This window comes from Ovis canadensis, chromosome 14 (genome assembly GCF_042477335.2).
Source record: "Ovis canadensis isolate MfBH-ARS-UI-01 breed Bighorn chromosome 14, ARS-UI_OviCan_v2, whole genome shotgun sequence".
Lineage (NCBI taxonomy): Eukaryota > Metazoa > Chordata > Mammalia > Artiodactyla > Bovidae > Ovis > Ovis canadensis.
Window position 1 is genome coordinate 60,710,066 of NC_091258.1, and position 13,844 is coordinate 60,723,909.

Below are 13,844 nucleotides of genomic sequence, written 5' to 3' on the forward strand. Positions count from 1 at the left end.
CAGCCACTTCTTACAGTCTTTAGAGACTGCCTTACTACCTTCACCAGTAAGCCCAACCAGGGGTCCTGGAACCTATCAACCACCTTTTCTTGGGAAGCATCTTTGGGGTTGTGTGTATGCTTTTATTTTAGTATAAATGGCTGCTTTTGACATCTTAATTTCCTGTTTCTTCTGAGGACCTTTTAGTTTCTCTTGTATTCCTCTTCGCTTAATCTTTTGCTTCTCCTGTTGCCTGCCTGCGGAAATGCATATTCTTTGCCACCCTAACATGCTGCAATACTCAACTGTGTTTTCAGTAGCCTCCAATGTGATGTACAAACTATGCCACCATTCCCATTGGCAAACCAAGCCAGATAAGACAAAAACCAGCCCCTTGGGCAGCCCCCAGGGAAGTCAGAACGTTGGACACAAGTTCCACGTTTTTCCTGTTTTGAGGAAGGAGCCAGAAATTAGGGGTAGGTGGGCTTCCTAGGTGGCTCAGTTGAAAAAGCATCCACCTGCTAGTGCAGAAGATGCAACAGACTCAGGTTCGATCCCTGGGTTGGGAAGATTCCCTGAAGGAGGAAATGGCAGCCCACTCCAGTATTCTTGCCTGGGAAATCCCATGGACAGAGGAGCCTGGTGGGATGCCATTCCTAGGGTCACAAAAAGTAGGACACGACTGAACAACTGAGCATGGCACATATTCTTCCCATCACACCTCATTATACTGGGTGGCAGGAGGGACTCGGGCAAACAAACTGTAAACAAGCAAATTTCTTGCCTGTCTTTTCTTTTGTTTATGTATTTATCTGAGTGCTAGAGCCCCTTAACTAGTTTTTAGAGTAAAGATATTTTGGTACATGTAACCCTGTTGATTCAGTATCTCTTGGGGAGAACAAGGGGCTGTATCTTTATAGTTCACGCTTCCTAATGTCCTGTCTGTTTTTGTTTTAGGTCTTCTGTTTCCATTTCCTGCTTTGTACTGGAGTATTGAAATATTTCTTTAGTATTCATTTTAGTTTTTCTCTTGGTATTTTGACTATTTCTCTTTGAATATTTGTTTTTAGTGTATGTTATGGGGGTTGCAGTATAAAATATACCTAAGCTTTCACAGTCTATTTTTTCAAATATTGTAGCATTTCTTGTAAAATGAAAAAAACTATAGCTTCAATACGTTTATACTTACCTTTCACTTTATATTATAATTGTCATGTTTATCACATTTACATATATTGAAAACACCACCAGACTGTTAAAAGCTTTGCTTTCCAGTCAAATATATCTGAAATAACTTAATAGGGGAATAAATGACCTTAATATATTTACCTAGATATTTAACTTTCATGTTGCCATCTTTCATTCCTAAAGATTCTATCAGTGGAGATAGCTTCCTGTAGTAATTTTTTTTCAATCAGTTTTTTGCCTCAATCTGTCTCCTTTCCTTTTCAGATTCTATGTGTATCTTTACATATATTACTGCAATAACTTCTATACATCTGTCATATTTACTTTTTCCTCTGTCATTTCCATTCTGCCGCAAGCTCCCCAGCATTTTTTTTCCTCAAACTTTAAACTTTTTATTTTGTATTGAAGTATAGCTAGTAAACAATGTTGTGGTAGTTTCAACAGTGTTGTGGTAGTTTTGCCCTGGCTGAGCAAAGGAATTCAGCCATACATATACATGTATCCGTTCTCCCCAACATTTTAGAAGTTACTTATTTCAGTTTTATAGTTTTAACGTTTTCCTTTATGTGGTTTCTTTTTTTCTGTGTTGTCTCAGCATCTGTGGTTTATCTTTTACCTTGAGAGGGGATCACATTTTTTGTTGTTGTTCTTTTTACAATTAATGATTTTTAAGTTGTTTTTTGGACATTGGGAGTGCTGTGTTGTGTTGAAATGTTTACATGTTGATATTTTTGTTTTAGCAAGTAATTGAAGCAATAAAATTTAGGCTACATGTTCTGTCCTGCTGTTTGGGGGCAGTAGTATAATTCTCTGGTTCTGGGCTTAGCTATACTGGTTTGTGTCCGTTTCATGCATACACGATTCATGTTTAGGCTAAGAGTTGTACATGTTTCCTCCCCAGATTAGGGAACCTTCTCTCAGCGTTTCCTTTCTAGGGTTCCTCCCTCACTTTCCTCTTCGGTAGTATTCCTTACTGTGATTCTTGTGGTAGGAAATATGCTGGGGTTTCTTTGTGACTCAGTTTTGCCCCAGTATACTTGAGGCCAACCCATATTGCAAAGCTGTGAGTGATAGAGAAAGTGGCAAGAAACTCAGTCTAGTGTAGGTCATTTTTTAAGGTTTTTACTTCCCTCCACAATCCTTTTCCATTTAATTTACAGACCTCAAGTGTTCGATTTTTTTATTTTGTCAAACATTTTTAGTTGATAATCAGTCAGAGAGGGAGATGATCTTGAAAGGGTTTACATCACCATGATGGTACTAGAACATATTCAGTTAAGGAGTTATTTAATGTGAAAATGGTTTTTTAAATTTATTTTCTCTTGTATCATTGTGGACTCATTGCTTTTTTTCTTATTTGCTGGTTTTTAGTATATATGTATTTATTTATTTAGCTGCACTGGGTATGAGTTGTGCCATATGGGATCTAGTTCCCTGACCAATGATCAAACCCATGACCCCTGCGTTAGGAGCCCAGAGTCTTAGCCACCAGGGAAATCTCTCATTGCCTTTTATCATATTGTTACATCCTATCACAATCATTTTTATGCTGCTGTTTTCACAGTTTTGGCCAGTAACACCTCTGTAAGTCTTTGATGGAAACTGATACAAGAAAGAGTATATTAAATCACTCTAGTAAAGTATGATAAATGAGTTATGGAAACTGTCATTAATATTACACAGTGTATAGCTGATTTTAGAGTTATCTAAAGTAATTCACTCTGATGAGTGATATTTTTAATTTAAAAGAATGTAGTGTAGAATATTGGAGAAGGCAGTGGCACCCCACTCCAGTACTCTTGCCTAGAAAATCCCATGGATGGAGGAGCCTGGTGGGCTGCAGTCCATGGGGTCGCTAAGAGTTGGAGACAATTGAGCGACTTCACTTTGACTTCACTTTCATGCATTGGAGAAGGAAATGGCAACCCACTCCAGTATTCTTGCCTGGAGAATCCCAGGGACGGCGGAGCCTGGTGGGCTGCCATCTATGGGGTCTCACAGAGTCGGACACGACTGAAGCGACTTAGTAGTAGTAGTAGTAGTGTAGAATATTTACTGTTCTTTGTCAAGGAAAATAAAATGTTTTTCACTTTTAGATTTGAATTCAAAATATAAAATACTCAGCTGTGAAAATGTACATATTTATTAAAAACATTCTTACTGTGCGTCAGAAAATTCAAACTGGTGAGAAACCCTATGAATGTAAGCAGTGTGGAAAGGCCTTCAGTGGTTCATCCAACTTTCTGGAACATCAACTAATTCATAGTGGTGAAAAACCCTATGAATGCCATGAATGTGAGATGATCTTTAGTCTTAGTATAGGTCTTAGGGAACATCATAGAATTCATACTGGGGAGAAACCCTACAAATGTAAGGAATGTGGAAAGGCCTTTAGTCGTGCCTCACACCTTGTTCAACATGAGAGAATTCATTCTGGGGAGAAGGCCTATAAGTGTAAGGAATGTGGGATGACATTTAGTCATGGCTATCAACTCATTCCGCTTCAGTAAATGCATATCGGTATAAAACCCTTTGAATGTCGTGAATGTGAGAAGCCCTTTAGTCATGCTTCAGCACTTATTCAACATGAGAGAATTCGTACTGGTGAGAAACCCTATAAATGTGAAGAATGTGGGAAGGCCTTTATTAATGGTGGAAAGCTAAGAATGCATCACATAATTCATACTGGTGAGAAATCCTATGAATGTAAAGAATGTGGAAAGGCCTTTCAGTTCACTTCAGCTCAGTTCAGTTCAGCTGCTCAGTCGTGTCCGACTCTTTGCGACCCCATAAATCGCAGCACGCCAGGCCTCCCTGTCCATCACCATTTCCCGGATTTCACTCAGACTCATGTCCATCGAGTCTGTGATGCCATCCAGCCATCCATCCTCTGTCGTCCCCTTCTCCTCCTGTCCCCAATCCCTCCCACCATCAGAGTTTTTTCCAATGAGTCAGCTCTTTGCATGAGGTGGCCAAAGTACTGGAGCTTCAGCTTTAAAATCATTCCTTCCAAAGAAATCCCAGGGTTGATCTCCTTCAGAACGCACTGGTTGGATCTCCTTGCAGTCCAAGGGTCTCTCAAGAGTCTTCTCCAACACCACAATTCAAAAGCATCAATTCTTTGGCGCTCAGCCTTCTTCACAGTCCAACTCTCACATCCATACATGACCACAGGAAAAACCATAGCCTTGACTAGATGGACGTTAGTCCGCAAAGTAATGTCTCTGCTTTTGAATATACTATCTAGGTTGGTCATAACTTTTCTTCCAAGGAGTAAGCGTCTTTGAATTTCATGGCTGCAGTCACCATCTGCAGTGATCTTGGAGCCCAAAAAAATAAAGTCTGACACTGTTTCTACTGTTTCCCCATCTATTTCCCAGGAAGTGATGGGACAAGATGCCATGATCTTCGTTTTCTGAATGTTGAGCTTTAAGCCAACTTTTTCACTCTCCTCTTTCACTTTCATCAAGAGGCTTTTTAGCTCCTCTTCACTTTCTGCCATAAGGGTGGTGTCATCTGCATATCTGAGGTTTTTGATATTTCTCCCGGCAATCTTGATTCCAGCTTGTGTTTCTTCCAGTCCAGTGTTTCTTATGATGTACTCTGCATAGAAGTGAAATAAGCAGGGTGACAATATACAGACTTGACGTACTCCTTTTCCTATTTGGAACCAATCTGTTGTTCCATGTCCAGTTCTAACTGTTGCTGCCTGACCTGCATACAGATTTCTCACGAGGCAGGTTAGGTGGTCTGGTATTCCCATCTCTTTCAGAATTTTCCACAGTTTCTTGTGATCCACACAGTCAAAGGCTTTGGCATAGTCAATAAAGCAGAAATGAATGTTTTTCTGGAACTCTCTTGCTTTTTCCATGATCCAGCAGATGTTGACAATTTGATCTCTGGTTCCTCTGCCTTTTCTAAAACCAGCTTGAACATCAGGGAGTTCACGGTTCATGTATTGCTGAAGCCTGGCTTGGAGAATTTTGACCATTACTTTACTAGTGTGTGAGATGAGTGCAATTGTGCGGTAGTTTGAGCATTCTTTGGCATTGCCTTTCTTTGAGATTGGAATGAAAACTGACCTTTTCCAGTCCTGTGGCCACTGCTGAGTTTTCCAAATTTGCTGGCATATTGAGTGCAGCACTTTCACAGCATCATCTTTCAGGATTTGAAATAACTCTACTGGAATTCCATCACCTCCACTAGCTTTGTTCGTAGTGATGCTTTCTAAGGCCCACTTGACTTCACATTCCAAGATGTCTGGCTCTAGATGAGTGATCACATCATCATGATTATCTGGGTCGTGAAGATCTTTTTTGTACAGTTCTTCCGTGTATTCTTGCCACCTCTTCTTACTATCTTCTGCTTCTGTTAGGTCCATACCATTTCTGTCCTTTATCGAGCCCATCCTTGCATGAAATGTTCCCTTGGTATCTCTAATTTTCTTGAAGAGATCTCTAGTCTTTCCCATTCTGTTGTTTTCCTCTATTTCTTTGCATTGATTGCTGAAGAAGGCTTTCTTATTTCTTCTTGCTATTCTTTGGAACTCTGCATTCAGATGCTTATATCTTTCCTTTTCTCCTTTGCTTTTCTCCTCTCTTCTTTTCACAGCTATTTGTAAGACCTCCCCAGCCATTTTGCTTTTTTGCATTTCTTTTCCATGGGGATGGTCTTGATCCCTCTCTCCTGTACAATGTCACGAACCTCATTCCATAGTTCATTAGGCACTCTATCTATCAGATCTAGGCCCTTAAATCTATTTCTCACTTCCACTGTATAATCATAAGGGATTTGATTTAGGTCATAACTGAATGGTCTAGCAGTTTTCCCTACTTTCTTCAATATAAGTCTGAATTTGGCAATAAGGAGTTCATGATCTGAGCCACAGTCAGCTCCTGGTCTTGTTTTTGTTGACTGTATAGAGCTTCTCCATCTTTGGCTGCAAAGAATATAATCAATCTGATTTTAGTGTTGACCATCTGGTGATGTCCATGTGTAGAGTCTTCTCTTGTGTTGTTGGAAGAGTATGTTTGCTGTGACCAGTGCATTTTCTTGGCAAAACTCTATTAGTCTTTGCCCTGCTTCATTCTGCATTCCAAGGCCAAATTTGCCTGTTACTCCAGGTGTTTCTTGACTTCCTACTTTTGCATTCCAGTCCCCTATAATGAAAAGGACATCTTTTTTGGGTGTCAGTTCTAAAAGGTCTTGTAGGTCTTCATAAAACCATTCAACTTCAGTTTTTTCAGCGTTACTGGTTGGGGCATAGACTTGGATTACCATGATATTGAATGGTTTGCCTTGGAAACGAAAAGAGATCATTCTGTCGTTTTTGAGATTGCATCCAAGTACTGCATTTTGGACTCTTTTGTTGACCATGATGGCTACTCCATTTCTTCTGAGGGATTCCTTCCCGCAGTAGTAGACATAATGGTCATCAGAGTTAAATTCACCCATTCCAGTCCATTTTAGTTCGCTGATTCCTAGAATGTCGACGTTCACCCTTGCCATCTCTTGTTTGACCACTTCCAATTTGCCTTGATTCATGGGCCTGACATTCCAGGTTCCTATGCAATATTGCTCTTTATAGCATCGTATCTTGCTTCCATCACCAGTCACATCCACAGCTGGGTATTGTTTTTGCTTCGGTTCCATCCCTTCATTCTTTCTGGAGTTATTTCTCCACTGTAGCATATTGGGCACCTAATGACCTGGGGAGTTCCTCTTTCGGTAACCTATCATTTTGCCTTTTCATACTGTTCATGGGGTTCTCAAGGCAAGAATACTGAAGTGGCTTGCCATTCTCTTCTCCAGTGGACCGCATTCTGTCAGACCTCTCCACCATGACCCGCCCGTCTTGGGTTGCCCCACGGGCATGGCTTGGTTTCATTGAGTTAGACGAGGCTGTGGTCCTAGGGTGATTAGATTAACTAGTTTTCTGTGAGTATGGTTTCAGTGTGTCTGCCCTCTGATGCCCTCTTGCAACACCTACCATCTTACTTGGGTTTCTCTTACCTTGGGCGTGGGGTATCTCTTCACAGCTGTTCCAGCAAAGTACAGCTGCTGCTCCTTACCTTGGACGAGGGGTATCTCCTTACCGCCACCATTCCTGACCTTCAATGTGGGATAGCTCCTCTAGAAAAGGCCTTTATCACCCCTCAAACCTTGTTAGGCATAAGAGAATTCATACTTTAGAGAAACCATATCAGTGTAAAGAATGTTGGAAGGCCTTTAGTCACGTTGAAAGCCTTAGAATGCATCACAGAATTCACACTGGTGAGAAACCCCATCAATGTAAAGAGTGTGAGTAGTGGACATCAACTAATTATACAATGTAGATTTCATACTGGAGAGAAACCCTATGAATGTAAGGCATGTGGGAAGCCTTTAGTGTGTATGAACAACTTACTTGACCTCAGAGTATTCACAGTGGTGAGAGAGCTTTCAGTTCAGTTCAGTTCAGTCACTCAGTCGTGTCCGACTCTTTGCAACCCCATGAATCGCAGCACGCCAGGCCTCCCTGTCCATCACCAACTCCCGGAGTTCAGTCAGACTCATGTCCATCGAGTCAGTGATGCCATCCAGCCATCTCATCCTCTGTCGTCCCCGTCTCCTGCCCCTAATCCCTCCCAGCATCAGAGTATTTTCCAATAAGTCAACTCTTCGCATGAGGTGGCCAAAGTACTGGAGTTTCAGCTTCAGCATCATTCCCTCTGAGAGAGCTTTAGAATGTAACAAATGTGGAAAATCATTTAGGCTTAGTTCAAGCCTTAAAGTGTATCAGAAAATTCGTACTGGAGAGAAACATGAATGTAAGGACTGTGGAAAAGCATATATATGCAGTAGAGAATGTATAGTAAGTCATTGTATTTATAACACAGAAAAATTTTGAATGAAAAGAACATGGGAAAGCTTTTAGATATGATTCAATTCTTAAGGCGTTAAATAATTTATACTGGTGAGAAGCCCTCAGAATGTAAATAATGTTTCAGATTTTTTAGTTACGACCCAAATGTTCAAATTCAGAAATTTACAGTTTATGTTTTTGTAACTCAGAAGGCCTTTACTAGCATTTCTCTATTTATGGATTACCAGAATATTTATAATGGAGAAAAATTCAGAGAATGTAGAAATGACCTTGCTTTGTATGCTGTTTATAAAAGCTCTATAGCCCTAGTCAATTCGTGTTACATTTGAAAAAAACTAATGCCAAAGAAAATCCTTGTTGACCTAACAAATCTGAAAAAAAAAAATCCTGATTGCCATTTGATTTTTAGAACCTGCGTGCAAAAATCTATCCCTGTGGGAGTCTTTTGTAAGTGATCGTAATAGTACCTATATTATAGTGCTGTTATTGGAGTATAAAGAACATAGAAAGCTATCATTTAAGATAATAATATTTATTCAGTAAGGGTGTGGTGTGTGTGTGTTTTTAGTTGCTAAGTCATGTCTGACTCTTGTGACCTCATGGACTGGTTCTCTGTCCATGGGATTTCCCAAGTAAGAATACTGAAGCAGGTTGCCTTTTCCTTCTCCAGAGGATCTTCTCTACCCAGGGATCGAGTATCTTGCATTGAAAGGCAGGTTGTGTACCACTGAGCGACCTGGAAACTTATAAGAAGCAATCAATACAACTAAAATTATTACAGTTTATTGATTATTAACCAAAATGATACTCTAATAAAAGTTTGGGTTTTTTTCTGTGAAAAGTAATGAATATATATAAAAATATATTTTAATTTAGAAATGTAACAGTAATCTTGAAACTGTTTTTTAACTTTAAATTTTTTCTTTAAAAATGTTAACATCAAATAAATGTTGGTGAATCTGGCCAAGAAAAATTATAAATGTTACATTATAGCATTGTTAGTAAGAAAGGGGATTTAGCCATAAATATGGAAGAAAAAAGAATCAAAGGAAAACAACTCTTAAAAGGCAGCACTATGGCACATAGTCAGGTAAGGCTTAAAGAAGGAAATTATTTCTAACAGTCTTTCTAGCTCATTGCTGTATGGATTACATAATTATAACAAATCTGTTAGAATAATAGGTCCTAAAAGTCAAAAGCTAAATGAAGTTTCCTTATAAATTGAGCATAGAAAATCCAAATATATTACCTGCCAACTAAAACTGAGAATCTACCAAAAGAATTATGTAATTAAAAATCATTTATCTAGAATATTCAAAACTTCACTATTCTTATTTGATTTTAAATCTTGAATGATCCAGTTTGAAGCAATTGATCTAATACTTTCTATTTATTTGTTTAATTATTGTGGTTCTGCTATACAGCAAAGTGAATCAGCTCTGTGTGTACATGTATCCCCTCCCTCTTGGGCCTCTCTTTCACCCCCACCACCCATCACACCCATCTAGACCATCACAGATTACTGAGCTGAGCTCCCTGTGCTGCACTGCAGATTTCCACTAAGCTATCTGTTTTACACATGGTAGTGTGTTTATGTCTCCAGTCTGATACTTTCTACTGTTAAAGGTTAGCAAATGATTGCCCTGTGGGCCAGCCACCTGTTTTCTAAAGTTTTATTGGAACACAGCCGTATTCATTCACTTACATATTATCTAAAGCTATAACAGAAAATGTATACCCCATAAGCCTAAAATATTTACTCTTGACCTTTAAGAACAAGTTTCCTGATCTGTGATCTAGATTCATTAGTTTTTCTAATATTAATACTAAAAGGAACGTCTCTTCCACCCTCTCAACACACCTACCTGACCATTTTTAAAATCAGGATACCTACTTTCAAACACTTCCAACCAGATAAATGTCAGAAATGAGTCATTTGAAATACCTTTCACTTTTTTTTTCGGGCAATGTCAAAGAAGTGCCAACAGCAAATCATATTGGTTTTGATAAAATATTGTGTATTTTTGCATAGTTGGTATTCAACCATATAACAGAATTGTTATCTGTCAAATAAGAATGATTCATGGAAATTACAAGTTATGCATTGTCAGCCCACCATCTATGATGTCAGTGTGATTGTCCCTTATAACCTATACCTCTCTAACCACTTGTTGCAGTTGGGGAATCCACTACCCTATTCAGTTGTTCACCATCTGATGGTTAACATCATTGTCCCATACATGTTTTGTTGTTCAGTCACTCAGTAGTGTCTGACTCTTTGCGACCCCATGGACTGCATCACGCCAGACTTGCCTGTTCTTCACCATCTCCATGTTTAGGTTTTAGAATTAAATATAATACAAGACAGAATAACTTGAGTTCTGTAATAGAATAAGCCTGCAATAGGTCAGCATGGTACTTCTCCAAGTTACTATATACATAGTATATAATACATCTATTATTATATATTGTTGTTGTTAAGTCACTCAGTCACTTCCAACTCTTTGCGACCCCATGAACTGTAGCACTCCAGGCTTTCCTGTCCTTCCTTATCTCTCGAATTTTGCTCAGACTCATGTTCATTGAGTCAATGATGCCATCCAACTATCATTCTCTGTTGCCCCTTTCTCCTCCTGCCCTCAATCTTTCCCAGCATCAGGGTCTTTTCCAGTGAATCAGCTCTTCGCACCAGGTGGCCAAAGGACTGGAGCTTCAGCTTCAGCATCAGTCCTTCCAATGAATATTCAGGATTTATTTCCTTTAGGATTGACTGGTTTGATCTTGCAGCCCAAGGGACTCTCAAGGGTCTTCTCCAGTACCACAATTCAAAAGCATTAATTCTTCAGCAGTCAGCCTTCTTTATGGTCCCAACTGTCACATACATTGGAGAAGGAAGTGACGCCCACTCCAGTATTCTTGCCTAGAGAATCCCGTGGACAGAGGAGCCTGGTGGGCTGCTGTCCATAGGGTTGCACAGAGTCGGACATGAGTGAAGTGACTTAGCATGCATGTATGCATTGGAGGAGGATATGGCAACCCACTCCAGTATTCTTGCCTGGAGAATCTCAGGGACAGAGGAGCCTGGTGGGGTGCTGTCTATGGGGTTGCACAGAGTCAGACACGACTGAAGCGACTTAGCAGCAGCAGCAGCTCACATACATACATGACTACTAGAAAAACCATGTCTTTGGCTAGACAGACCTTTGTCAGCAAAATGATGTCTCTGCTTTGTAATATGCTGTCTAGGTTGGTTATAAATTTTCTTCCACGAAGCAAATGTCTTTTAATTCCATGGCTGCAGTCACTGCCTGCAGTGATTTTGGAGCCTGAGAGAATAAAGTCTGTCAGTATTTTCATTGTTTCCCCATCTATTTGCCATGAAGTGATGAAACCAGATGCCATCATCTTAGTTTTTTGAATGCTGAGTTTTAAGCCAGCTTTTTCACTCTCCTCTTTCACCTTTATCAATAGGCTCTTTAATTCCTCTACCAAACATTTAAAGAGGAAGTAACACAAATCCTTCCCAAATTCTTCAAAAATAGAAAAGGAGAGAACACTTCCACACTCATTTTATGAAGCCAGTGTTTTGATACCAAAACCAGACAAAGACATTACAAGAAAAGAAAATTACAGGTCAGTATCCTTGATGGTCATATATGTAAAAATCCTCAACAAAATGTTAACAAACTGAATATAATACATTCAAAGTATACACCATGATCAAGTGAGATTTATTCCAGGAACAAGAGGATGGTTCAACATCCAGAAATCAATTAATGTGATGTACCACATTAACAACATAAAAAATAAAAATCATATGATCATCTCAGTAGATGCAAAAGAAAAGCATTTGACAAAATTCAACATCTATTTATGATAAAAACAATGTGGGTATAGATGAGACATAGCTCAACATGATAAAGGATATGTATCAGAAGCCTGCAGCTAACATTGTACTCAATGATGAGAGACTGAAAGCTTTTCCTGTTAAGATCAAAACAAGACAAGGATGCCTACTCCCACCACTTTTGTTAAATAGAGTACTGGGAGTCTTAGCCAGAGCAATTAAGCAGGAAAAAGTAATAAAATGTGAGAAGTTGGAAGAGAAATAAAACTGTGCCTCCTTGTAGATGGTAAGGCATTATATAAAACACCACCAAAAAACAAAAAAAGAATTGATAAATGAATTCAGTAAAGTTAAAAGATGCGAAATCAATATCCAGAAATCTTGGACTCCCAGACCTCTCCCATGATATCTGACTCCTGCTCCAGGGTCTCTTCCCAAAGCTCCCAAGATTCTGATCGCCTGGGCTTCCAAGCTTTTGCTTAGATTCTGTCATATTCCAGAGAACTCTGATAATTCCTACACCCAAGATTTTCTCCTGAGCCTCTAAGCATCTTCATGCTCTGGCATCTTCTTTGCTCTTGCTGGCCCTCTCCTTGAGCTCTGTCCCTTTTCTCAAGGTACCTCCAATCTCTCTTGAGGTTTCAGGCCCCTCATCTAGCCTACAATTCCTTTCCTGTGCTCCCAGTATGCTAAAATGGGCATAGGGAGGATCTCATTTGAACCTCATAATGAGCCCCATTTTTGCATATGATAAAACTGAGGATTAGAGAAATGAAATCGTTGACTTGAGATTACATTTTAAATTGAAAGGCAGGGATTCAAATCCTGGTTTGAATCTAGAACCTACATTTTTATCCCCACACTATATCTCATTAAAAATAGCTATCCATTAGAGGAAAAGGACTGAATTCCTGGAACTGAATTAAGCGTTTCACTTAGGTAGACATTATTGTCACCATTTTACTTTGAGAAAATAAAAAACTAAGATTAAAGAACTAATAAATGGCAAAGCAAGGGCTAGAATTCTTCTGAATTCAAATTGATACACAGCCATTATTTCACTCTTTATCCCTGTGATGTACATGAGAACACTGAATCAGAAATGTTGAAGAACTTAAGAACAAAGCTTAGACTTCCCTGGTGGCTCAGTGGTAAAGAATCTGCCTGCCAATGCAGGAGACACAGGTTCGATCCCTGGTCTGGGAAGATCCCATGTGCTGTGGAGCAACTAAGCCACAACTACTGAGTCCTGCTGCATATACTGAAACCAGCGTGCCAAAAACCCGTGCTCCACAGAAAGAGAAGCCCACATATCAAAACTAGAGAGTAGCCCCCACTCGCTGCAACTTGCGAAAACCCACGTGCAGCAATGAAGACCCAGAACATCCATAAATCTTTTAAAAACAACATTTATAAAGGGACAAAACTGTGGGTCTTCTTTCCTTCCTCTCATATTAACACTAAATAAAAGTCCACCTGTACCAAACACTCCCTCCAAGATCCCTTGAGGAAAGGAAATTACAACCAAAGAATTTGAGTGAAGGACAGGCTTTCCTGTCAAAAAGTGATCAAACACTGGCCCCTGCCCTCCAAGGGATGTATCCCACTGAATGGAAAACTGATCCCTCTTCAGTTCAGTTGCTCAGTTGTGTCCAACTCTTTGTGACCTCATAGACTGCAGCATGCCAGCCCTTCCTGTCCATCACCAACTCCTGGAGTTTACTCAAACTCATCTCTGTTGAGTCGGTGATGCCATCCAACCATCTCATCCTCTGTCATCCCCTTCTCCTCCTGTCTTCAATCTTTCCCAGCTTCAGGGTCTTTTCCAATTAGTTAGTTCTTCACATCAGGTGGCCAGAGTTTGGAGTTCCAGCGTCAGCATCAGCCCTTCCAATAAATATTCCTTTAGGATGGACTGGATGGATCTCCTCGCAGTCCAAGGGACTCTCAAGAGTCTTGTCCAAC

At 39.7% G+C, this 13,844-nt stretch overlaps 1 protein-coding gene across 1 annotated transcript; it reads left to right on the forward strand.

Annotated features, from left to right (window-relative positions):
- The first annotated feature begins 3,299 nt into the window (after positions 1-3,299).
- LOC138419529 (zinc finger protein 345-like) lies at positions 3,300-7,475 on the forward strand. The gene is given in 2 exon segments (XM_069552407.1): positions 3,300-3,898; positions 7,304-7,475. Coding segments are annotated over 2 exon segments (771 nt in total).
- Positions 7,476-13,844: the final 6,369 nt, after the last annotated feature.